Genomic DNA, 26861 nt, shown 5'->3' with positions numbered 1-26861 from the left:
GTGCCCTGCAGCCTGATTGCTCTCAGCTCAGCTGGATGTTTTGCTGCACATGAACAAGACCCCAGTCAACAAGCTCTCTCAGCCCTCTTTGGACAGCTGTTGAGACCCATGTCATGGCTGCCTGCCATGTATTCTCAACAGCCTGCGTTTTTTGGGCCTTACGACTGATTGAGCTCCAGCACATCTCCCGGGGCTTTGTTTAAACATACAGTCCCATTTGGACAATCTGGGTTTGTCTCTCTGTTGCCAAAGTCCCAAAAGTGGGAGCGTCTGGAATTTTCCATGAGAGTTTCTTTTTTGGGGGGGCGGTGGGGTGCTAAGCTAAATCTGTTTTGAAAAACTGTGTCATTAAGTCGGCACGCCGCACTGAGAGAACTTATCAGTTTTGATGTAGTACCATTCAAAGTGATGCGGGCTCAGTCGCCTCGGCTGAGTAACTGTGGGATCGGGTTAATGCAAAGCTTCCCTGTGAGAGCCTTGCTCTGTCCTGACAGGAATGATTCACTTCCTGAAGGATTGGTGCCGAGCCAGAATGCTCCTTCAAGGACAGATAGCACGCTAACCCACTTTTTAAAATGACTGAGAGCTCAACCTCAAAATCCTACAGTAGGTGTTTTCATAAGAGCCATTCAGGCTTTCAATGACTTTGGAAGTGTGAGATTACATTAAAAGGGGAAGATGGATTATTGCTGAGCTAAAATTTCATCCAATTTAGAAAAAATGAAGCAATAATGACTCCTTGTGATGATATATTTATAGAGCTTCAGGGAAAAAATGTACAGCTTAATGTTAACTTCAAAATGCATCCAGAAAAAAGCACTTCCTGTCAGGAAATTAATATAAATATGTGTGTCTTTTCTCTGGCTTTAATGTAAGGGAAACTGTGTTCAAACAGGCCAGGAGAAAAATCTGCAGTGTTAGCTTTTATTGTGCACATGCATTAAAATGTATTCACAGAAGTTGCTGCACCTACTCCTACTGCTCTGGAAACTAATCAAGGAAGGACAAGTGGAAAGGAGGACAAGGAGGACGTCATTTCTTATTTGCACTTTCTTGTGTCCTTGCAGCTCCGTCTTGGTTTCTTGCCTGCTTCTCAGCACTTCATGCCTTTGGGGAGTCTTGGTGGTATTTATAGCGTGATAGAGGGGAGGAGAAGGAGAAGCAGCTCTCATGGTGCTTCGTTCACAATTACATGGAAATTCCCGGCATGGTCACGCATTTGTTGGACGCTATATCCTGCGCCGGGTTTAATCCCTGCAGTCCCGCGGGAGAGCTGGAGTGTGACCGAGCAGATTACCGTCTACTGCTTCCTCAGCAGACCGGACCGGCCGATGCTAACAGCCGAAGCAGCCAGTCTCCCGTCTGCAGCAGAGTGAGGTACCGTGGTGCACCAATGCACCCTCTGGACCTGTGAACTCCATCAATGAGGAGTGGAACGCAGATTACATGGCTACATGCCTGAGCTGCCAAGGACAGGAGCGTGGGCAGGCTGTCCACATGTGGCTGAACACAAATAAAAACCTGAATAGCATTTTTCTCTTTTAGCTTCTGTGAATGTGGTGGGGGGTTAGAGGGAGGAATAATCAAGCTGGTAATCATATTTTAAGAAGAAGCTTTGAAATGTTTGTAGAGGTGCTGTAAGGAACTATTTTCCGTTTTCTCTTCTAATAATTTACGAAACTCCTTTACTTAATAACTGTAAGTCTTTTTAAAAGCATTTAATCTGCTTCAACAGTTCAAATCTTTGCAATGAGAAAGGTCAGCACAGATGCTTTACACAGAACAACCAGCGGCACATTCCTTAAGACTCACTATTACACTACAGCATCCATGTACAGCTCAGTGGAAGGGATATTTTTTTGCAGCATCTCCTCTTGCCTGAGGCCCCCACATCTTCTAGCAGCCACCTCAGCACCTTCCCCGGCAGGGTATCTGAGCCTGAGCCGGGCTGGGGTGTGCCTTGGGGCTGCTGAGCTCCACACACTGTCAATTTCCTCCAAAAACATTCACTCCCTCCCTTAGGCATTGGCTTGAGTCATGGCTTTTCTCTTTCTTTTTTTTTTGGAGCTGAATTACTCTGTGGCTCCGGCAAGGCACCAAGGCTTAAAAGTCCTGTCTGAAGCACGGTCATTACCAGTGGAGTGCTTAACCCCTGAAGGGGGGTACGGTGAAGGGAACGATGGGTGGGAGAGAAAGTAGAGCTGAGTCTCTGAATCTTTTTCCTGTAATAGCATAATATCCTCCACCCGTGTGTGTGTGTGTGTGTGTGTGTGTCCATGGTTCAGCATGCTGGCTCTGTACCGTGTCCAAGTGCAGGGCTCAGAAACAGCTGCTGAAGACATTTGAGTGTTGAGAAGAGCCTGATATCAGCTGAGATCAGTTAAACTCTGGATATAGAGGCCTTTCAAAGGACCACCATAAACACGTAGCAGCTTAAATACTGTTTGAATTGCTGGGACGTCTCACTGCAAGAGCTCTAACACACAGTAAGAAAACAGAAAAGCTTTGGCCGGCTCCCAGCAGAAAAGCTCTGGTTACTATCTGGAAAGCAGAGTTATCTGCTCAAACATCTCCAGAAGCAGCAAAAAAATAAGTAAGTATTATTTGTAGAAAGGCCATATCCTCCAGCAGTCTTATGTATCACATTAACTGTATACAGGATGGAGCTTATGTAGCTGATTACACAAGCCCGACTACAGCTGTCCTGTAGCCTTTAAAGTTACAGACACCAGGCTGTTTTTATGTATTTAGCTGAGCTACAAACTGTCTCTGTGTGTGTGGAATTGCTGAAAAATATTGCAGTTATACATTACACACAGAAACACAACTTCTCCCAGCACAGACAGGCCAAGAGAAACAGCAGAGCAGAGTTCAGAAACTTGGAGCCAGTTTCTCTGTTGGCTAATTTGTTGTTACGCTGGGGAGAGGGAAGGGAAGCAGATGGAGCTGTCGTTAAGAACAATGACCTGCAGCTGTCTGCCCTGTTCACCCTAAACTGGCCCTGGCCGAGGACCAGGGCCCCGGTTATGTCCTGGAGTCAATTTGAAGCCTTAAGACTGAAACTAGAATTGAGTTTACATCAAAGTAAAAATCATAATTTGGGTTTGGGTCAACCTGTGGCAAAAGCAAAATGCAACATCAGTGATGTGCAAGTATACATAAGTGGTAATCTGAATGGCCTGACTCTGCTTTGTACTTGTAATAATACTCAAATACTTTCAGTCATGAGAAAAGATAACCACAGACACCTCAAATTCAGCATTTTATTAGCTGACAGCCAAAAGAACACAGCTTAGATTAGGGGGAAGACGAAGAATTAGAGGCCAGGGTTAAATTAAGGGTGAGAAAGAGACTCACTGGCTCTCCTCAAAGATCTTCAATTCAATTTTATTTATATAGCACCAAATCACAACAAACAGTCGCCTCAAGGCGCTTTGTATTGTGGGTAAAGACCCTACAATAATACAGAGAAAACCCAACAGTCAAAACGACCCCCTATGAGCAGCACTTGGTGACAGTGGGAAGGAAAAACTCCCTTTAACAGGAAGAAACCTCCATCAGAACCAGGCTCAGGGAGGGGGGGTCATCTGCTGTGAGGGGAGAAAGCCAGAGATTAATAATAACTAATGATTAAATACAGAGTGGAGTATAAACAAAGTAAAAGAGGTGAATAAAAAGAAACAGTGCGTTATGTGAACCCCCCCAGCAGCCTATGCCTATAGCAGCATAACTAAGGGAGGGTTCAGGGTCACCTGATCCAGCCCTAACTGTAAGCTTGATCATAAAGGAAAGTTTTAAGCCTAATCTTAAAAATAGAGAGGGTGTCTGTCTCCTGAATCCAAGCTGGGAGCTGGTTCCACAGAAGAGGGGCCTGAAAGCTGAAGGCTCTGCCTCCCATTCTACTCTTAAGTATCCTAGGAACCACAAGTAAGCCAGCAGTCTGAGAGAGAAGTGCTCTGTTGGGGTGATATGGGACTATGAGGTCTTTGAGATAAGATGGGACCTGATTATTCAGACCTTGTATGTGAGGAGAAGGATTTTAAATTCTATTCTAGATTTAACAGAGAGCCAATGAAGAGAAGCCAATATTGGAGAAATCTGCTCTCTCTTTCTAGTCCCTGTCAGTACTCTAGCTGCAGCATTTTGGATCAGCTGAAGGCTTTTCAGGGAGCTTTTAGGACAGCCTGATAATAATGAATTACAATAGTCCAGCCTAGAAGTAATAAATGCATGAATTAGCTTCTCAGAAAGTATGCACACAGGTTAAGAAGATGTAGTTGCCATATTCCGAGTTTCTGTGAGTTTCTAAACCCAGTACTGTCACTGAAGTGCACTGGAGTTACTTGGCAGCCCTGCTACATGAAAACCTTTTCGAGTACTGATGCAGGACACATGGAGGTCAGCTGAAGTCTATAATATTTGAATGAAAATGTAAAGTATACTGTACATGTGTGATGAGCTGTTCTCTCTGTTTTTGATGGGAACATCTCTCCTGACATCCAAGTGAGATTTCACGGTCATCTGCCTCCAGAGCTTCTTGCAGGCTAGACCGCCTCGCTGTCGCTCTCTGCTTCCTTCATTTCTCTTTTTCTCTTTACTTACTGGGCTGTCAGCACAGCCAAAGTCACATTAGGAGATAAGAGTGGGTGGAGAAGGAAGACCAAACACCAAATGCATTAGGGCAATTAATCAAGATTAACAAATGCAAGGGAGATGCCACAAATTTGGAAAACCACACGCACGGATGGGTGCATTTATCAAGGTGACACATTAAAACACACATTTACCAAAAAAATACCATAATGTTTGGTCTGGTGTGTCGCCAAAGGCAGAAAACGAACGACAACAGCAGATGCCGACGTTTGCTGGCTGGCCGGAAATTTCGTGTTGGAGAAACAAGCGAGCGGAGAACGTTTAATTACACAAAGCCATCCAAACTTTTTTTTTTTCACAATTTTCCTGGAATCAGAGATTCAGGATTTTTTCCAGGTTTTTTTCCCTGAGAAAATCAGAAAGAGCCTAGACTGATGGTTTTCCAAAGGCTCCTCAGACAGGCTTTCATACTGTGGTGAAACATTGGACTGTTGCTCAGAGGACAATAAAACATGAAATATTCAGGAACAGATAGACGTGTTTCTCCCACATCAATCGCTGTGCATTCATACGACCTCAGAGAAGCTTTCACCAGCGTTTGACCTCTCATGTCTGACTGCGTCCCTGCGTATGTGAGCAGTTTTTGCCGTCCGAAACAAAGATCAACAAGAATGAACGGGTTCACTCTGAAACACAGCAGGTGTCTCATCCGTAAATACGAAGCCATAATTATTTCTGCACTCAATTTAGGCTCAGGAGACAGTAAGCAAGAGGCTACTCTTATATGGCCATAATAAACCACTGCAAACACTACACTGGGCTGTATGTATGTGACAGAAATGAAGCATTTCTCCACAATTATTCCATGTTAAATAAATTATGTTAAATTATGTAAAAAATGACTTCCTTTTCTTTGAGGCCAAGATCAAAACATTGGTGCAGAATTGGAGATCATCTCTCAGTGGATAAAGCTCCTGATGTGCCCGTCTGCAGCGAACTCATAATCTTATCATGAGGAGGGCCAAGAGGTGTGTCCAGGGTTCAAGTGTCTCATGAATATTCGGAGTCACGCTGGTTTTTAATGCCCACTCGGAGACCTACAGGACGACAGGAGATCTGCACGTGTGTGAGAGGCAGAGTCAAAAACAAAGATGGAAATATCTTTCAAAATGACTCTTTTTGTATTCCTCATTAGCAAACTCTCTTTGACACCAGTGACACTGAAGTCAAGCCCAGTGTGACTGTGGGCGCGGGGCCAACAGCAATCAAAAATGACAATTGTGACTTTCCCATCGGAGGCCAGATTCCTCCGTAACCCCTCTGAATGGATGATGTGATGGACTGCTCTTCCCGGCAGATGTCGGCAAGCAGAGGCTGCTGCACAAAGTTAAAGTCAGCACAGGCCTGTTAATGGTTTTCATGGTTATAATTCAACGTGACGCCTGACGGGAGTCACAGTTTCTTCTTATTGAGCAATGTTTTTAAGCTATCGCCTGAATGTTACAGTCTCATCTGAGAAATGTTATGTTCACGCTCACAGGAGTTTGAACCGACTTTCAGGTAAATACAGACTCATGAATCAGCACAGTAAGAGCTCAGGTAAACATTATCCCAGAGTAATTATGATTTTAGGGCTACGTTAGAGCTGATATCCTACATCCCACTTGTTTTCCTGTTTGTGCTGGTTTGTAATTAAAAGACGAATGTCTCGTTTCTCACAAGCTGCTCTTTCAGGTAAAGAATCACATGCTTGTAGTTAAAGTGTGTGCAGGATGGTAAAGACTTAAAACCATGTTTGAGATCACAGACATTTTGAAAAAGACTCACTGAATGAAATGTGAATCATTTTGATTGGTTGGGGGTGGGTGGGTGGGGGGGTGGGGGGGTGTGTGCAGTCATAGTCACCACATGACCGCTAAACCTTAGGCTCAAATATTGAATAACTTTTCCTTTTCCTCCAATCTCATTGTACATTCTGTATAATGACAATAAATGCATTCTATTCTATTTTAATAATAATCACTGATAATCAAGTTATGATTCCAGTTTGGGAAAACAGGCACCGACCTTGGTGTCCATACTGAGGTCCGTGCGGTCCGTAAGGGCCCGTGGGGCCACCCTGGGAGTACGGACCCACTCCGGGGTACAGCGGGCCCCCAGGTGAAGGGTGCGGGGACATCGGAGGTCCTGTCTGTGGAGAAGCAAACTGGGAGCCAGCTTGGATCCTCTGCATGCTGAACCCTGAAACACAAAAACAGACCAGATGAACCTCCTCAGGGAAATCACATCTAAATGAAGACGTTGTGTAACTCAGCAGATATGTCCTCATGTAAAAATACCCGTCCTGATAAAAACCCTAACCTCTGACATTAGCTCCGCCTCCTACTAGTCGAAGATACACTTTGTCAAGTGGTCCAAGTGTTACAGACGACATGAAGGAAACAGGAGGCTGACACACACTGAGGGCATTTAGTAAATTTGATCATCGGCAGAAGCAGCAAATGTATGTTTGTCCTCACAGATGTTTGCAGCTGAAGAAACTGAGATCTAAAAGAATGGGTCAAAAAAGCACCCATTTGCTGTCACAGAACAGCCTGTGATTGGACCGTGGCTACTGTGTTTTTCTGAGCCATTGTGTCAATAGATGTGTCAGAGCCTCTCAGGCCCAAACTCGCCTGCACCATTCAAATTGACATTTGGAGAGATCCTCACCTGGGCTTCGCTCTTTTAAATCCACAGAAAGGTCTCCCCATCCACCACGAATGTGGAAAGGTCGCTGGATGGCCATTCAGGGAAAAGAGAGGTTGTGTGGGTGTGGAAATGTGTGTGTGGTAGGGGGATTGCAGATTAGGGTGTAAATGGATTGGGTCCACTTGACTGTAAACTTTGATAGCGATCCGCTTTGTTGAATGAGTGCGCGCAGGCCGACTCTTTAGTGAGTTTGGGCTTTAGGGAGACGACAGAGTTGGAAAAGTGCAAGTTGACACTTGTATAATTCCTTGTTTCTGCTAAGAGAGCAAGAGAAAATGTGAGGAGAGGGACGGAGATAAAAGTTTGAAAATGCCGTGTGCATTCACTACATGCCTATGTGCACATACACACATGTATGTAGTTGTGTCTGTGTGTGCGGGGGGAGATAACAGAGGAAGAGAGCAATAAAAGCGTGCAGCAAAGAGATGAAGGCCAAGACAGAAAGAGAGGCAGAGAGAGAGAAAGTGTGTGTGGGAGGGAAAGACAGTGTAACAGAGGGAAAGAGCGATTGGGGCCTGAAAGTGCTTAGGCTGCGAGTGCTGGGTTTAAGGAGCGAGGACATTATTGTAATGTTTTGCTTCCATTAGGGTAAGGGGATTCTGGGAGAGCAGGAGAAAAAATACAGTGTGTAATACCGCACTTTAAATTGCCTGGAAAATGGATGGGGAGAGGAACATTGTGCAGACAGTGCTAAAAGCAAATAACACATTCAAGGATTTTTCTGTCTCTCTGCTTCGTTCCCTCTCCACACTCACACATAAACACACAACACACACAAACCTTTTTCTCTTTCGGGCAAAGTGAATGAAGCTCTCAGCCGGACAACAACAGGCAAGCAGCGACGCACGCGAGAGAAAGTGGGGAAAAAAGGGACATTCAGCGGATTTATGGAAATGAAGAGTGGAGAGAGGCTCTTAGGGAGGCAGCCACTTGAGCAAAGTGGGGCGTGCATGTAGAGGAGGACGGGGGGGCGGGTGATCCTAGCTAGGAAAAACAGCAAAAACAACAGCCAACCCTGTTAACCTTGCTGTGTTTTCCTGGACTGGGCTGGGGGGAGCGCAAGGTTTACAGGCATTAGAGAGCAGCATTAAATCTCCGATTTGATTTCATCATGTTGGGAAATAACCTTTTACAGTGCCTCTCCCCCTCTCTTCGTCTTCATCCATCCACTCCCTCTGTCTCTCTGTGATGTTAACTGCTCTTTGGTGGGTGATAGAGAGGGAGCATCACAGTAATTCCATTAAGGTTGCATCCCACTCTTTCAGGTTGGTGCTTTTTTTGTTTTCGCAGCAGTGGATGCAGATTTTTTTCCACATGAGCAATTCTGCTGTTTTTAGTAATAGTTGAGAAGTGGCCATAATTGCTGGAAACAATTTCCAGTTTGGACAATAGATGCGGCCTGTGGGTTAGCATTTGAGTTCCAAGCCTCTGGCAGTGAGTCGGGGCCAAAGCTGAAGTGGCTCTATCAAAAACACACACACTCTGATCTGAATGACAAACTTGTCTGAATGTTTACTGTGACATTTTTACAGAATCACAATTTCCCCATAACAATGAAGTTGGCCACAGATAAAACATGACGCTCTGTCTGTGTGTGTGTGTGTGTGTGTGTGTGTGTGTGTGTGTGTGTCCGTGCATGCGTGCACGTGTGGTCTAAACTACATTAACAATCAACCAATCGAACGATTTTATGAGCTTCATTTAAAACAGACTCAGGTTTCAAGTCAGTGAAGGAACATGTTTGGTTTAAAATATATATTTTGGACTTTTATAATGTGTTTTATTTGCATATAATATAAAGCAATACATAAAAATTCTGAACATAAAAAAACTTAAATATAATTATCTAATGGCGACTAGAAAGAGAGAGCAGATTTCTCCCATATTGGCTTCTCTTCATTGGCTCCCTGTTAAATCTAGAATAGAATTTAAAATTCTTCTCCTCACCTACAAGGTCTTGAATAATCAGGCACCATCTTATCTCAAAGACCTCATAGTACCATATCACCCCAACAGAGCACTTCACTCTCAGACTGCTGGCTTACTTGTGGTTCCTAGGATACTTAAGAGTAGAATGGGAGGCAGAGCCTTCAGCTTTCAGGCCCCTCTTCTGTGGAACCAGCTCCCAGCTTGGATTCAGGAGACAGACACCCTCTCTATTTTTAAGATTAGGCTTAAAACTTTCCTTTATGATCAAGCTTATAGTTAGGGCTGGATCAGGTGACCCTGAACCCTCCCTTAGTTATGCTGCTATAGGCATAGGCTGCTGGGGGGGTTCCCATGATGCACTGAGCACTTCCAATCCCCTCTTTTCTCTTTCTACTCCTGATGCATTTACATGATTTGATTACATGTCATTAACATTTCTCCTCTCTAGTTTGGCTGCTGTCCTCTCTCTGTGCTCTCCCCTTCTCTTTCCCTTCACCTTAAAACCAGTCACAGCAGACGGCTACCGCTTAGCTTTCTTCCTGTTAGGAGGTTTTTCCTTCCCACTGTGTCCAAGTTCTCTCTAATATTGGAGGATCTTGACATAAATGTAAAAAGTAATGTGTTTTATATACATAGAAATAAACAAGCAGCCTAATAACACCAAACAGGTTCCTCACATAACCTGTTTGCATGAGTTCATTGTTGCTAACTGACACACAGGCATTTAAAGGTTTATGTTTAAAGAACATAATTCTAATATGTAGAAAACAAATGTAAAATTAAAATACACTGCTCAAAAAAATAAAGGGAACACTTAAACAACACAATATAACGCCAAGTAAATCAAACTTCTGTGAAATCAAACTGTCCACTTAGGAAGCAACACTGACAATCAATTTCACATGCTGTTGTGCTAATGGAATAGGCAACAGGTGGAAATTATTGGCAATTATCAAGACACACACAATAACGGAGTGGTTCTGCAGGTGGGGACCACAGACCACTTCTCAGTACCTATGCTTTCTGGCTGATGTCTTCTGTATTTCTTTGCAGTTCAGTCAGATTACTTGTTTACATCTTTGTGCTAAGTCTTCATATTTCCTGAGAAAATCTTTTATTGGACTCACTGTTTTTGTTATGGTTTCTAATCCTGCGCCATTCGCTGGAATTTAATGTAAAGAAGGAAATTACTTCATCTTCAACTTTGTAAGTGCACAGCCTCTTCTCATCTGAGCGTGATGCACAACGTGGATTCTTTTATGGGATACATTTATGTACTGTACAGACACTGCAGGGTATGGAGAACAAGTGTGCTAGACAGTGAATGTCACTAATGTATGAAAGATCTCATCAGGGCAGGATTCCTCTGTTCTTTGTATGCTTAAACACTGCTTGCCATTGGCTAAAACAAATGTATGGCTCTTTCAGCAGGATGATGCTCCCTGACACAAACAGGAACGGCTCAAGAACGGTTTGAGGAGCACAACAACAAGTCTGAGGTGTTGACTCGGCATCCAAATTTCCCAGATCTCAATCGAGTGGGGCATCTGTGGGATGTGCTGGACAAACAAGTCCGATCCATGGAGGCCCCACGGATCTGCTGCTAACATCTTGGTGCAGATACCTGCACACCTGGAGTCCACGCTGTGACGGGTCAGAATGTCATGCTGGATTTGATCTGCATATCTCTTAACATGTATCCATTACTTTCAGTGTTTTTCAACAATCTCTCCATTAGCATTTTAACCATTTCTGGACCAGCTTACCATTTACTCTTAGTGATTACATTCATATAACCATTTATCACTTCTACATGCTCATCCAGCAGGTTAACAAGATATTTCAGCTGGTATATTATTACCTAACAGTTTCCACTGTTACCAGAATGTTTTCTGTTTCTAACAATAATCATGACGTTTAAAAAGCTTTTATCTTTAATCCTCTTAAGGTTGCTTCAGTTCTTTAACTTAATTGAGCTCCAGCTTTCCTCACACCTCCAGGCTACTGCAAAAACACCCCCTGGGTAGTTGTGCCCCTGGTTGGCACTCACTCACTGGGGTAGCACACACAGACGTACCTCTGTCCTGAGCCATAGGTGAGCGTGTGATTGGTGGGTGAGCTCCATCAGGTCCGTTCCCAGAGTTCTGTGGGGCCATGGCTGAACCTGCAGAGCAACACAAGCAGGGCAGAAGATTCAGGCATCTGTGTGACATCTTTTACACAGTACAACCCTGTTATTTAAAGCTTTTGCATTAAAAGAAAATGAAGTAAATTCCACTGATTCATGTTTGTTCTCCATCTGCTTTGCTGGAAAAGTGATGCAACAATTAAGCCTGAAGGACCACTTTTGTCTTTCTCTGCATTTCTTTCAGCTGCACAAAGTTATGTGGTTCAAAGGGTTTGATTGACAGAAGAAAGAACAATAAGAGGTGCAAATTAAGCTGAAGGTCATTTTTTGACTGCGAGTGCCTTGGCTTTGCTTCTTGAGGACGGATTGATTGGGTCAGAGGGTCTGATGCCAAATTTAGCCTTTGCAGACACACAGCAGGCTCAGCACAATTACTACACATGAAGCTGTTTGTGATTTACTATCAGCTAAATGACAAATGCACTTCTAGGAGACACATCAAGTCATCGGACCCCGTGCCACTTCCTTGTGTAAGCATTAAAGCCGGAGCGATCCCCTATAGAAAACCAGAGCTATTCAAGGATCATCGATTAGGTGGCCGTGCAGGTCTTTGGGCTGCGCCTGCTCCATTGAAATCCGATAGTGAGTTGAGGGTCTGATTAGGACAATGGCAGACAGAAACTACGGTGGATTGATTTGGCCTGGAGGAAGGAGAGAGATGGCAAATTACCATCTTATCTTTGATTTCAGGCTGGAGATGACGATGGCAGGGAAAGGCGAGGGAAATTCACTGCTTCAGGATCTTGAATATGATGCGCAGCAAGTGACACACAGCAAGTGCAATCATGATGGAAACACATGTTCTGTGATGACTGTATGTTTTATGATTACAGTGTATGGTTTGACCCATCTCAGTAGGAATACATGCTATTGTTTCCTCAGGATGACACATTATGAAGTACGAACTATTTTGTTGCTACTCCTGAAAACTCTGATTGAATATAAATCCCTTATTATAGAGGAAACACTTCCCATTATTCAATCACTCTGTAGAAAAAGGGCTGTCTCCAGAAGTGTGTGTGTGAGAGTGTGTGTTATATGTCTGTCCACAGCTGCAGTAATACATGACTGGAGGTGACACACTCTCCACATAAACAAACCCAATTAAGTCAACATAATTGCTTTGCATAAAAATACATAAACAACATTTCCATCCACCCCCCGCCTACACACACAAAGACACACTCACACATACTCACACACACACTGACACATATAACATGCACAGAAATACTTCCACAAACAAGTGTAAATAAACAGACTCAAGTGCACAAAGAAGCACACCTGAGTACACAAAGGCACATCGGGTATGCACTAAAATGTTCACACGCACACACACACACCCCCCCCCCCCGCCTCACACATGAACAGATCCGGTGGCGCTGCTTCAAAGGGGGAATATTCGATTAGCTCGTCTGTCACCGCGTTGCACAAGAGAGAGGGAAAAGTTGCACAGCGAATGTTGAAGCAATCCGAGACAACGTTAAAACACCAGCTGCATGCTTTAATGTGCCGACAGTGAAAGAAGAGAGAAAAATCAGGGTAGAACTCCCCCCATTCACAACTAAAGAAGTCATTATGTGCAGAATCAGTGCAATAACACAGAATCAGGACGCTTTTAATAGTCAGTCTATAGAAAGTGTTATCATAAGAACTGCACCTGTAAATGATTTATTCATACAGCAACAGCTCACAACAACTATCATCTCAGGGTGAGTTACACTGTGAGGAAAAGGCCTTGCAGCAGTGACACAGTGGCTGAAACAGAGGTAGCACATATAGAGAAGCATAACGTAGGCAGTAGTAATGCATGTGTGGAGAGGACGCTCAATCTGCATGTGTCACAGTCTGCTGTGTATGTTAGTAATGTAAAGGGTCACTTACTGCCACAGGCTTAGATGGGTGTGTAGTGAGGATGAGCTATTCGACCAGGAGTTTAGTGAACCCTTAAACTACAGGAGTCGACCCTCCAATGGAGGCTGGCCTCTGTGTGTGTGTGTGTGTGTGTGTGTGTGTAAGGATGCATGCCAGCCACCAGCTTTGCTGTCAGCCTCTGTTTGTTTGGATGGCAGAGTGGTGGTGGCAGCAGCCTGTACTCTGTGTGTCTGTGTGTTTGTGTGTGTGTGTGTGTGCCACTATGAAGGTAGAAATAGGAAACACTGCCCTGCATGCTCCACTACTCTCTGCACATACTCATGTAAACTGTCACCACAGATGAATTAATGCAAAGACAAATGTGTGTATTTGTGTGTGTGAGGCAGACAGAAAAGAGGGTGAAGAAGGAAACAGAAAGCATTACTAAGTAAAGGAAGTACTAACAGATGAGCAGAAGCTGTATTATAGTTGAGCACAACAAGGCCTCAAAGACTAAACTTTATAATTATTTCACGACCAATTAATGTCCAACACAAAGCTTCTCTCTCCTCCACATTTTTCCTCGTTCCTGCCTCGACTCTCTTCTCTCCCCTCCTCACCATCATTTTTACAAGGTGCCATTAAATAATTACGTCCAAATAAAACAAACGGCTCCTCGGTGAGTCCTGGCACTTTTAATCCACACCATTAATAATTCATATGCTCAATCTTTGACGCGTGCAGTTCTTCTCCATGTGCTGCGAGAGAGGCGAGAGAGAGCTAAATGTCAGCGGGAGCTCAAAATATACCTTTCCATGTCCACGGAATAAACAGTCTTCCCCAGCTCGGAATGAAAATGGAAAACAAATGAAACGGGAGTGATTGACTTCTTCTTCTCTTACTGCTATGCATGCGTGTGTGTTTTAAAAATGTGCCTTTCTCTCTTTAATAAACGAATGTGAGATTTGAAGCATTTCCATCTTTGTTTAAATGTTTTTATGTGAGTTTGAGTGTTTTAAAGAGGAACAGAATGTGTTTAAATATTGATCATTATTCTTGTATCTGTGTGCACATTTTTGTCCCTTTAAAGTATTCATGTGTTCATCTGCATGTGCTTTGTTTGGATATTCCTCTTTTTCTCTGTCTCTTATATGCAGCGCTCTCCTCGGTGACACTACAATCAGCGGTGCAGTAATATCTTATTGCTCTGCTGTCATCCTGCATTTTCACCCACTCTGCCTTGACTGTCAAATCCATACATATTCACTTTAGAAAGGTGGCAGCAGGTTCAGAGCATCAAAGATGTATGATGCTTTTATTTTTAATTCGCTGTCCTTAAATTATGCTTTTAGACTCGATATCATTCTTCTAAAAAAAATCTTTTGATTTCTGCCTTCAAACGTGACTCATTCATAAGAGATCTGAATGCACCTGTACAAATGTTTGTCCTTAACGCTGACCCTCTGGGCTTTAAAGATTTGACTGTGTCGACAGAGCAAAGACAGGACCTGCCGCAGGAAAACCAGGAGAGCATGGGAGAAATCTAAGACGGGCGATGCTCTTTGGAACACTGCGGAAAAAGTCAAATAAACTGTAATTTTCTTTTTGTAAAAAGCCACTTAGCAAACATTTTTGACTCTCTCCTCATGATATAAGGCAGCAGAGCCAAAAGTAATGGGAGTTCATTGCGTTTTTGGCGATAATGCTCCTCACTAAAACCCAATACATGTTTTAAATTTCTCCCCATGAGGACTGTCGAGGCAACCTGAGTCTCCTTTGAAGGAGAGGGAGTGTGGTCTTTGACGCCTTTTTTCATCATGGGTTTCAAACGCAAACGCTGGTGAAGTTCAAAGCGAGGTAGAGCACTCGTGGCCATATTTCTGTTTGTGTTTTCAGGGCCCTGGAAATATTAAGCTAGAGTATTTCTGTGTGTGTGTTGTGTGTGTGTGTGTGTTGTGTGTTTGATGAAGAAACGTCAATCTGAGATTTAATGAAAGAGCCAGTGCATTAGCAGATGTGTGTGCATGCCTGCACGCATCAGCTGCAACATTAAAACCAACCTTCTATTATTGCAACAAGGACCTGTAGGAGCTCTGACCTGTAGGTAGGGGCTCTGACCTGTAGGTAGGAGCTCTGACCTGTAGGAAGGAGCTCTGACCTGTAGGAAGGGGCTCTGACCTGTAGGAAGGGGCTCTGACCTGTAGGAAGGAGCTCTGACCTGTAGGTAGGAGCTCTGACCTGTAGGTAGGAGCTCTGACCTGTAGGAAGGGGCTCTGACCTGTAGGTAGGAGCTCTGACCTGTAGGTAGGGGCTCTGAGCTGTAGGTAGGGGCTCTGACCTGTAGGTAGGAGCTCTGACCTGTAGGTAGGGGCTCTGACCTGTAGGTAGGAGCTCTGACCTGTAGGTAGGGGCTCTGACCTGTACGTAGGAGCTCTGACCTGTAGGTAGGAGCTCTGACCTTTCAAAAGTTTGGGCTTCTTGCCTGTCTCCAACTGGGCACGGTGTTGGTTGGTCTGCTACAATGTTTAGGTGGGGGACACGTGTCCCAGTGAACAGCAGCACTCACTGAGCTGCACTGAGATGATCCCTGTTATTCGCTGCTGCTGGATTTGATCTCATGGCTGGTTGGTGCATGTATACACACAGATGCATTTTGCCAAGCATGCACACACATTTACGCACAACACATCCTAACTGTTTCTCACAAATACAGAGCCCCCGGAGCAGTGAGGGCTATTTTTGCTAAAGTGAGGTAACTGTGTTGAGCACTAATAGACTGACATAGAATATAGAGAAAGGGCTGCTTCAGCACCATCTCTTAATACAACCCTTAGGCTATGAATGCACACACCTGCACTGCTCCACAAACACGCACACACAGGTAATATCCCCTATTTGCCATGTCTTTAGGGGAAAGAGGCAGATAAACAGCGGGCTCCAATAATGGTGGTTTAGATCTCAATGGGTGCAAGTCAATGCCTCTCCAAGCCGGGGGCTAATGCCAGTTAACACTCCCTGTAGGGGACGAACGCAGGCCTGCAGTGGCTCGCAAAACAAGCCCTCTCCCAAGATCCTCATTACTTCCAACGCTGAGTAGCAACTGTAAGTAAAGCAAAAGTGCAGCTTAAGCTAAAAAATAGGGAGCGGGATGCGAGGGAGAGAGAGCGGAGGAGTGAGTGAGAAAGCAAGAAAATAGGTGTTGGGGAGGGAAAATAATTGCACACTGTGCTCCGGTTAGGGTTTCCAGTCAGACAGAGTTAGAATGGGATTTCTCTAAATGGCTAACGCAGCAAGCAGGTGCTATTTTTTTTTCCCGTTTTGGCCGACGTGGTGCTTTGTGAATATGATGCTTGCAGGGAGGGCATTTAGCTGTTTCACTGCAAACACGAGCAGCCTTCAGGAAGAGAAGAGACAGAGGAATGTGGGAATGGGGAAATAGTTGGATAGATGGTGGTGATGGAGCGGACTGAAGAGTGTTATGGGTGAAGAAGAATAAAAGCACAAATTCAGAGAACAAGAGCTGGAGAAGAGATGTGGAGAAATAAGAGGGAGGAACTGAGGCAGAAATATGGATGGAAAATTCAGCCTTGTTCCTCGGTGGGAGTCCTGTACCACAGCAGCGCTCTGAGCAAAGAAAGCAGAGACAAACAGAGATGGGGAGGAAAGGGTGGGGACGAGGGAATGTGAGACACAAGATGGAACATAAGAGAAAGCGAGCACGATGAAAATAACGAGCGAAAGAGAGAGGGACAGGGACAGCCAGCGGCAGTGTTCCCACCACGCAGCCTCTCAGGGAGTGGTGTGACTGGAAAACTTGCCCAGCAAAACACACTCACACAGAAACTCACCCCCACCCCCTAACACTGCTTTCTCCTAATAACTTTCACCACAAGCAGAGGAAAAAGTTATGGCTGAACATCCCTGTAGAGTTGGTTCTGGTCTGAAACAGCTTGAAAATGATGGTTTTTGGGGACGTCATTTACTGGCACAACCACCGTAATCAGTAATCACTGTGGTACCTTCAGGGCATCAGTGCTTGACCTCTGATCCCAGAAGAAAAAAATAAAGAACAAGCATTGCATGTTTTCCTTTCTGTGGTCATTTCCATAATTAAATATTTTTTAAATAAAACTGAATGCAAACCACAGGCGAGGTCGTGTTATGATACAAAGGCACAAGTGGATATGAAGCAGTTTTCAGGAATTTCATATATGAAAGGAGCCTGTAGGTAATATACTGGACAGGTCTGGCCTTCCCTCTGTCTATCGCCCCTTCCCTCTCTCCTCCCCTCGCCCTGACCTCTCTGTCCTTTTCTAGGCCCCGGAAGCTCTTGAAGCGAAGCGCAGATAAACAGCTTAAACTCTCCTGAGCGCTCGCCCGCAAGCTGCAATCACCTTATTAGAGGAAAATAAAAACTGGAGGGGTGAAGAGAGATGGAAGAGGGAGAAGAGGAGTGAGGAGGGGGAGGCAGACACTGTTAGCGGGACCTCAGAGGACCTTGGTGGAAACAGAAAGAGTATCAGTGATCTCGTGCAGCAGACAGAGCGAGCTGGGCCGTGCAGAAGTGTGGATGTGCTCTGTGTCAATTAGTAGCTGCACAATCTGGAAAAATATTACAGTTTGGCCTTCAAAGGCAGTCATGCATGCACACATGCACGCACGCACGCACACGCACATACACACGCACAGCCTCAGTGTGTTTTTTGTGCATCAGTTGGGGAAATAAGTCATGTTCTAAGTGGCTGAAGTGGTCGATTATCCTAACAAAACAAAGCTTTAATAACACACCATCACCTTCTATTTTAGCAGCATGAAAGATTCATCCAAAGTTTATCAGAGACCTGAATGAACGATTAGAGAAACACATTCGCTGCAGAATACAAGACCTTCAAAGTTACTGTGAGGGATTTATTGGAGTAGACCCTCTCCTTTGAGTGAGGTTTTGCTATTTTGTGGAGGATTCAGAGGGTCAGGCCTGCTGGAGCATTTTCTGCAGCACGGTGACCCGACAGTCTTCTGTTTGACATTGTTTGGTTTGAATCTGTGGAGGCCTCAAGGACAGAGTCTGGGGAAGGAATGATAAACTTGTGTGCTCATCTCTTATCAGCCAGATATCAGATAATTCTGTGTGTCCTGAAAGATTCTTCTTACATCCCTGAAAAACTGTTTAAAATGCAAATAAAAACCAAATCAACCTCAAACTCAAATTTAATTTACACAAGAACATAGAAAACATGTCAAATGTTTAATATGAGAAAATGTCCCATTTTAAGAAAAATATGAGCTCATTTTGAATTTAATTTAACACGTCTGAAAAGGGTGGGACAGCAAAATGCTGAAGAAGGAAGGGGTACTCTGGAGAACAGCTGGAGGAACATTTTGCAGCTAATTAGATCGGATATAAAAAGACCATCTTACAGAGGCAGAGCTTCTCACAAGTAAAGATGGGCAGAGGTTCACCAATCTGCAAAAAGTGCATGCCAGAACCATCTCATTATCTGCAGTACCTGATGCCATCAAAGCTTCAGAGAACTGGGAGAAATCTCTGTGCGCAAGAGACAAGACCAGAAATTCTTCACTGTGCATGTATAACTGTGACAAATAAACCTGATCTCATCTTAACTCAATACTGGATTCCTGTGATCTGCAGGCAGCACTGCATTAAACAGACCTGTGACCACTTTAGAAACAAATCCAACGTGAGCTCAGACTTTTCTTAAAAATCCTTCATTTCCTGAGTTTAAACATTTGATAAGCTTTCTATGTTTTATTGTGAATAAAAGATTATTTACAGCTTACACACCGTCCTTCACACACCTTTTTGGCATCGGGATGGTGCAGACATGATTTTGGAACATTAGCCTGCTTTCTGATTTAACGTCCAATTAGCTCCAAAGAGAGCCACTAAAGCTAAATATCTTTCTGGAGTAAATTTGTCTTTGAAGAAATGTATTGAGGAGTTTGTCTTCACTTACTGGCTGCATCCAAAGGGAAAGCAAAAAGCAGTCTGAGCTGATGACGACCAGGTTCCTGTGCTGTGTTTGTGTGAAGGTTCATGCAATAGGTGCAGTCTGGTCATAAACATGTCTTCAGCTCATTTGGGGGAAAAAGTGACAGTCAGCCTCAGTCTGACAGGAAGTGACGCCATTCTGACAGGCTGTCAACCTGCAGACAGCCTGTCACAGCAGCCTGTGCATGCACTCAACCCAACAAGCAACCACTGTGCTCCCCTCATCTAGAAATATCCAGTTTTTAGAGCATGTAGATAAACGATGCAGCATTCCTGATGGATTCTGAGGCTGCTGAGCTTTTATGAACATAGAGACTATTTTGTGAATGTTTTTAGGGACTCTGATCTTTTACTGGATGAACTTAGCTCTCCTTCTCGCAGCTAAGAGTCAGCTTTGGAAGCTTTAACAGTGGCGTTCCCATTCCGCCATACCATCCATCTGGATGAGAGAAAATGTCTGCCCGCCTCGTCCCCAAAGTCTCATATAGGGAGAAAAATATTCTGAGGATGCTCTGAATTGCTTCTGAGACACTGGGAGGAAGGAGATGTGTGTGTGTTTGAGATTCTGCTTTTGTGTGTGTGTGCATACAAGGTAGAGGAAGAGGAGGTGGAGGTTGGCGGTTGAGCAATGTGATTTCTGCTCGACTGTCACAAATCTAGCGCAACAGGAAAATCAATTTATCCCTGTGTGTGCCTTTTTGGCTCCGGGAGAGAATCCAAATAGCAAGGCGAGGCCCGGATAATGTTACAGTGTATTGGATTTGCTTCATGGAGAGAGGGAGAGGGTGAGAGAGGACAAGGAACAGGAGAAGTGAGGAGACGAGGGAATCACAGGCGTGCTGCGGAGCTTCGACAAGATAGATTTGTGCAGGTGTACGGGTGTATGATAGGCTGGCAATCTGTCAGTCTCCTCTTCTTTTTTACTCTGACTCTTATTTTCTCTCTCTGCCTCTCTCTCTCTCTCACACACACACACACACGCACACACACGCACACACACGCGCGCACGCGTAGATAACATTGTCAGTCATCCAAGCAAGCATATACACAGCAGTGATTTATGTGTACAACAATATATGTAAAGTCAAACCATGAAATCAAGTTTTTATAGGTATTCGTGTTCCTATGTGCAGCTGTGTGTGCTCATGTCTGTGTTATTTTGTTGGTGTGTGTGTGAATGTGTTTGACAGCTGAAAGGATGACATAATGAAGTTGCTCTCCACTGACCACCGTCAAGGGTAACGTGTGTGTTCATCCATGTGACGCGCCACATCAGCCGACAGGTGACAAACACAGGGCCCACAATCATATGCACACATACACACACATTACGTTATATATATATATATATATATATATATATATATATATATATATATATATATATTAGGGGTGGGACTCGATTAAAAAAATTAATCGAATTAATTACAAGCTTTGTATTTAATTAATCGAAATTAATCGCATTTTAATCGCATTTCAATATTTGACATGAGAAATATTAATTTAAGTTTAGTTGATGAATGAATCAATATACATAAGCTTAAACTTCAAAATTTTGTTTATTTTCCCACCAGTCTGCTACACAGACCAACGAAGGGTGGAAGTGCTCCTGTGATAAGCAAACTCTTGAAATTAAAGTTAAGCATCATAACTGGATAGTTTTATTCAACATTAATGTCTCACTTAATATAGTTGGAAATTAATCATTCGCTCAGCTGTATTCCTTGATGTTGAAATGTGTTGCTTGTTTTAACAGCTTATTTTGAATTAAAGACTTAAAATTAAACCATAAAAAGGAGAAAAAGTTCGTTCTCCGTTTAACAGCTGCTTTTACACAGCTGTACTTCACACTCACGTTGCTAGGCGACATGAGCTACGCAGAGGTGACGGCAGCTGATATGAAGGATAGCCGCTCACTTCCGGCCTTTGTGGTGTTCGTGGGCTGCGAAAGACGTGGGCCGGGTCCTTCGCAGGATGCGGCCCCTAATTTGGACATTGTGCGTCGATATAATCTGTATGCCGGGAACTCGCGCACTGAGAAATGTTCCACGGTGCAAAGCGCGATTAAAATGCGTTAAAAATTTTAACGCATTAATTTCCCCGTAATTAATTAATCAAAATTAACGCGTTAAAGTCCCACCCCTAATATATATATATATGCACACACACACTTCCAATGAGGTCTCCTAGACCTGTATTTTTCTAACAGCCAGCAGGTGGCGACAGCAGAAGTCCAGCTGTTTGGAAGTCTGTGGGATGACGACCCTTCGGCTCGTTTCTTACTGAAAGGAACATATAGCTTATTTCAGTCAGGACCATTATAATCAACATCTGTCCATCCATGGCTCTGTTCTGGGACCTCACCCGCAGCAGAACAGAGCAGGCAATGTCCACACATCCAGCATGAAAGGAGGAGCTGCAGTGGAGATGAGCTGCTAACTGCCCTTCAGAGAGCAACCGTGGTGATGCTAAACCAGCTTAAGTAGCGTGCCATGCGTGAGATTTACCAGTTGGCTGTATCAGCTGACCATCAGCTGGTCTGCAGGTACTATAGCTGAGCTTGATTTTGTTTGATTTTGTCCACTAGAATCAAAAGGAGGAGTGTGCAGCGTTTTTTGGTCAGATCCACCCCTCCTTCATCACATCCAGTTCAAATGCTCAGTTTGAGGTGATGTCGGGGCATCTACATGCATCTTATATATACTACTACCACTACTACCACTATATGCAGAATATGCCAAACTAACCATATGACACAATGTGCTGACATTTGCAGCACAGCTGTGATGAATTTAATAGGATAAAAACACTTCAAGCTACCTACAACCAGACACTGACATCAGCTGAGGCACTGGGTTTCTAAGTTTCACTGACAGTTGCCTTAATGGGCCTGAATGCACCAGAGCAACAAGTCATGTTGTGTTTTGACTCCTTGAGTGGAGCCGAGACTGCTGCAGACAGGGTTTTCACACTAATTAAACCATTTATTAATGTTTGTGTTTTGTTGGGTTTTTTAAAGGGCACTACTTTGAATAATAAAGAAGATGATCTGATGCCACAGAAGCAACATGAGATTCAATTCTCAGCTCCAGGGCTCTGCGCTCATCGCTCCAACATGAACTAAAATGTCCTAACTTGTGATGAAGTGTTAGAAAACCCAGTGCTAGTAATCAGATGTGTGCTAAACACATTAGTTCTCCTGTGTCTGTCTTAGGCTGGCTGCTCCTTGATTTAATCCAAACTGATTGTAGTACAGCCTCTAAAACATGCCAGATGTTACTCACTGCTCCACGCTTTATCGCCATTTATTTGGCACAGGGAATATTTTTGAATATTTTCTTATTAATCATGTCCCAGCGATCGGTTTCGCTTCCCATCTTTGCTGCTTCATTCCGGATTCTCGTCATGATTCTTGGCACGCGCGCCTGAAAAACCACTGTCCCAGTTTTTCATTAGCGTCAATCACTCCGCTAAGCGGCTGCGAGGAGAACAGCAGGAGGAGGAGGAGGTGGTGGTGGTAGGCTCTCGCTCAAGACATTTTGCCCCGCCTCGTCAGAGTGACTGACAGGTCTGAGACACGCTGATGTGCCGGTCAGCCACTCAGCTGTGAGGAGAGGAGGCAGAATGACAGGAAGGCCGCACACACATTCACACGCCTGTTCGAGGCAAATCAAATCCACACTCGTTCATAGTGCTCAGTGTTTATCTAAATGGTTATGTGCTCTGCTATGGCCTCAGGAGACAGACAGGCACACCGTGCATTGTCTGATAATCCTGTTGGTGCCTTGTTTAGCCTGCCATATCTCAGATAAGGCTGCAAATCAGATGGGAGGTCCTCCACTACCAGTCAGTCTCAATTCATTAAGACTCGGAGAGGAAGGGAAATATTGTCCACACATGAATGTTGGTGATTCACAGGTAGCAGGAAGATGGACATTATTAAAATTCTACTGCAACATAGGGACGTGTCTCTACAACGCTGTGATCAAAGACTTAACAAATGTCGACCACGGCAGGACAAAAACTGAGTGAGCAGGATATGTTCCATGAAGTGATCTGCATTATGCTGTAATATTCCTCAGCAGTGTGCATTATGAGTTCAAATGGACCTGAGATATTAAAGTCCACACGTGTGGGACTGATATTATTTAGTCTTCTGCTGCAGCTGCTCTCAGCTTCATCCTGAGCTCAAACCGGCAGAATGAAAACGGATCTGAATGGATTACATGCCGAGCAAAAAAAAGAGATGCTATTAAACAAAGATTCATGCTACAGGTTATCTGGGCTGCTTAAAAAGAGCCAAAGCTCTGCTCATCAAACACTTTTTAAATGAAGGTTCAGGTTTTTGATGCAAAGCTTCAAATTTCTTCAAATGGCACGCTGTTGTTGTTGTTGTAGCCATGTGGGTCAGTTTTCTACATGACCTTTTTAAAATCCTATTTAAATGGGCATATTTAAAAACAAATGAAAACAGCAATATAAATGTAAAGGTCAAGCAGAAAGGTAGCTGTGATAACTATGATTTTCTTCAAGAAGCAACAAGTGCAGTAATGGCACTGCTGCACCAACAAACAGCATCTAGCCACGCCCTAATCTGTGATGTCACAGCCGCTATCTTTCATCAGCTGTCAAAGTCAATACGACCGCCCTGACTGGGCCGTGTTTTGACTGTTTTTTAATTTGCTTTCCAACAACAGGCTCGTTTGGTGGCACAAAGCAATTTCCCTTTAAGCTGTAAAGCAATTTTGGAAATTTCCCAGGGAATCCAACACAGCGCTACAAGATGTAAAATGTGGCGTCGTGTCTGCTTTCAACTGCAAATCTTGTCAGTGATAGTTTTGTTTGTTTGTGGTGATTAAACTAATACAATTATCAAGCTCTAAGTTACACATTTCATCAAGATAAGATTAGATTATCAAGATGCATGTGTGCATACTTTCACAGGCTCTAGTGGGAACCCTACCTGGCGCAGAGGTGTTGGCAGAGGGTGCGCTGGCAGGAGAGATGGGGCCAGAACCCGATCGGGACTGCTGGGACTGAGTGGAGCCTGCAGGGGAGCCAACAGGAGAGGGAGAGGGCCCGCTCCTCTGGCTGGGGAGGTGTGGGGAGGCATGAGGGGAGAAGGGGGACTGTCCCTGGTTACCAGTGCCTCCCTGCTCCCCTTGGCTACTGCTGCTGCTGCTGGAGGAGCCGCCAGCGCTGACGGCCGAGCCGAGACCAGCCTCCCCGGTGGGGAGGTCATCAATCGAGCCAGACAGATCCTGGAACAGAAGAAAAGACTTACAGTGAGTATTTATAAAGCTCACTCAAGCATTTGATGAGAGCTGACGTGCAGCAGGTGGCAAATGTAAATGTAAGCTCAAGCAAGCACAAAATTTTCCCCGTGCGTGTTGGGTGTTGTGCAGCTATTTTAGCACGACTATGTCAAAAACACACAGCCTGTAAAATCCTCTTTGAAACCAGAAAGTTAAAGAGTGCAGAGATGCAACATATTTCCCAGGATTTCATAAGGCAGTAGAGTTAGTTAAAGATTAAAGGTTCAGTTTCTGCAAGCTACTTCATCCCTGAGAAAAAGTCACAGCAGTCTCAATGACAGCGGTTAATATGGCAGAAAACCAAAAACATCCCACAGAAGAAACCGCTACACTGGCCGCTGTGGTGAAAATGAATTGTAATGGGCTTTCATTCAGACCAAGGGTGAGTTCATATTACAGTTTTCATTCCCTGTGGTGAGCGGAGGACCGAGCGAGTGTGTGTGTGCGCACGTAGTAGGTACACCCCCTTCTAAAACGATTCCAGGGAATCCCCGGTGATATTACTGACGACACAAAGTGTGGAGGAAGTTGGAAAGACGGGGACAGACAGTGACAGAAGATATGCTGTGAGGCGATGGCTGCCTGCTAACCACACAGAACAGTGGCTATGCCCCAGCTGTGGACAACTGTGGGGGAAGTCACCTGTGAATGACCTTGCTTTTCTGGCCGGTGCCTGCTCGGAGAAGGGGAAGAGTGCATGCCAGCTGATCCTACCTGCTACACCCGGCCTGTTGACCAGTCTCCTTCTGAACCACCTGAGCCCCACATATAGACCACGCCTGTCACCACAGACAGACATGAATCAGTGAGTAAATAAACTCAACTCTGTGCCTACAGGGAAGACGCTGTCATACTTTGACATCCACAAGTTTTGCATGTTTGCTCTAATGTGATCAAGTGAAAAAAGCTCCAGTGTACTTAAAGTTGCACTTTATGACAAGACTGTGCAAATCATATGAAAATGGTCCAGTGGTTTGCAGAGTGTAAAAATTGAACGACTGCACATGAATTTTGGAGTTTTGCTGCACTGTTTTGGAAGCTGTTTCACAGCCTTCTTACTGACAGTGATGCTGCCTATGGCGTACCGTATGACAGTGATGTGGGTAAGCCAGGAGCTGTGCTGTGTTTTTCTAATGACAATAGACTGAAAGCTGCACTACTTTATAAAACAAATCTCAGGCTGGTCATCATCAGATTTATTTTCACAATGTGCTGCTTTTCATTTAAGGAAGGTGCTTCGTTTGTGCCCAGATCTAAATATACCAGAAACCACATGCACACGTGCTTTGACTTTATCTGCCACAGAGTCACTTTTGTGTCCCAGTGAAACGACTTGTTTCTGCTTCCTCCACCGCTGTGTAAAATCTCAAAGACCGAGACAGGCGTCCCCCATCTCTTTCCATCCATCAAGCATGGCTTAGTCTGTGGAACTGACAACCAAGTCAGTGTGGCAGTCTGTCCTCGGCTGCTTGTTTTGGTTAATGCGATCTCGGCGGTGACACCAAAGCCTTTGTTTTCCATCATGCTGCTGTGAGTGCCCACCCGCTCTGCCAGCCTGCCAGTCTGTCGCCTGGCATTATCTACCCCGCTCAGCTGCACGCAAAAAAACAACAAAACAAAGACAACGAACAACCCCACAACAAGCACTTGCTTTCCTCTGTCGCTCTCTCTCTCTCTTTCCTTTTCTCTTCCTCACCCATGGTACCACTCCTTGTCTCAGCCAATCAAGTCAGCCAGTATTCTGAGTGGAGTGATGTAATGCGCTGCCTCCACCAATGGGACTGAATGTTATTTTTTGACTGACCGGCTGCCTCGGGTGCGTGCCATTTGACACGGCGGGGTTACCATGAGAGTCAATGTAACCATGGAGATGGCTTTTCCAAAACACTGAGAGCTAGCCGATTGTACGGCTATGTTGTTAACCCACAGGCTAATTGTGTGAATGGATGGGAATAATTGCATTTCACCTAATTGGGAGCTGTTGCCAGCTTTTCCAGTGGCAGTTTCAGGGTGGGAAAATGCGTCCCAGTAATTCGTTTAAAGACTGTTAGGCTCATTTGGATTATACACACACTTGAGCACAGCTGTGTGGCCCAAGACCAAAGAAGAAGCAGCATTATACAGCACAAAAAGGTGAAGTTTTACTTTAAAAACATGCATTTTAAATAACTCATAAACAGCACAATACATTATTTAACACACACACCCTTCCCTCCTCTGC

General features: G+C 44.4%; 1 protein-coding gene and 1 long non-coding RNA gene across 2 annotated transcripts in view; one reads left to right on the top strand and one right to left on the bottom strand.

Annotated features, from left to right (window-relative positions):
* The window catches only part of LOC115772842 (AT-rich interactive domain-containing protein 1B-like), a 166651-nt gene that overhangs the window by 28381 nt on the left and 111409 nt on the right, over positions 1–26861 (bottom strand). Inside the window, exons 5-7 of the mRNA XM_030719254.1 lie at positions 24289–24586; positions 11351–11437; positions 6661–6834 (exon numbers count right to left, since the gene is read on the bottom strand). Coding sequence (XP_030575114.1) covers positions 6661–6834; positions 11351–11437; positions 24289–24586 — 559 coding nt within the window. The remainder of the gene's footprint in view (positions 1–6660; positions 6835–11350; positions 11438–24288; positions 24587–26861) is intronic.
* Positions 10371–11544, top strand: LOC115772843 (uncharacterized). The gene is made up of 3 exons (XR_004019053.1): positions 10371–10479; positions 10702–10969; positions 11250–11544. It is a non-coding gene; the product is annotated as an uncharacterized LOC115772843 (long non-coding RNA).

Source organism: Archocentrus centrarchus, chromosome 22 (assembly GCF_007364275.1).
Source record: "Archocentrus centrarchus isolate MPI-CPG fArcCen1 chromosome 22, fArcCen1, whole genome shotgun sequence".
Lineage (NCBI taxonomy): Eukaryota > Metazoa > Chordata > Actinopteri > Cichliformes > Cichlidae > Archocentrus > Archocentrus centrarchus.
Note: the sequence above shows the minus strand (reverse complement) of the source record. Positions and strands in the feature narration are given on the sequence as shown.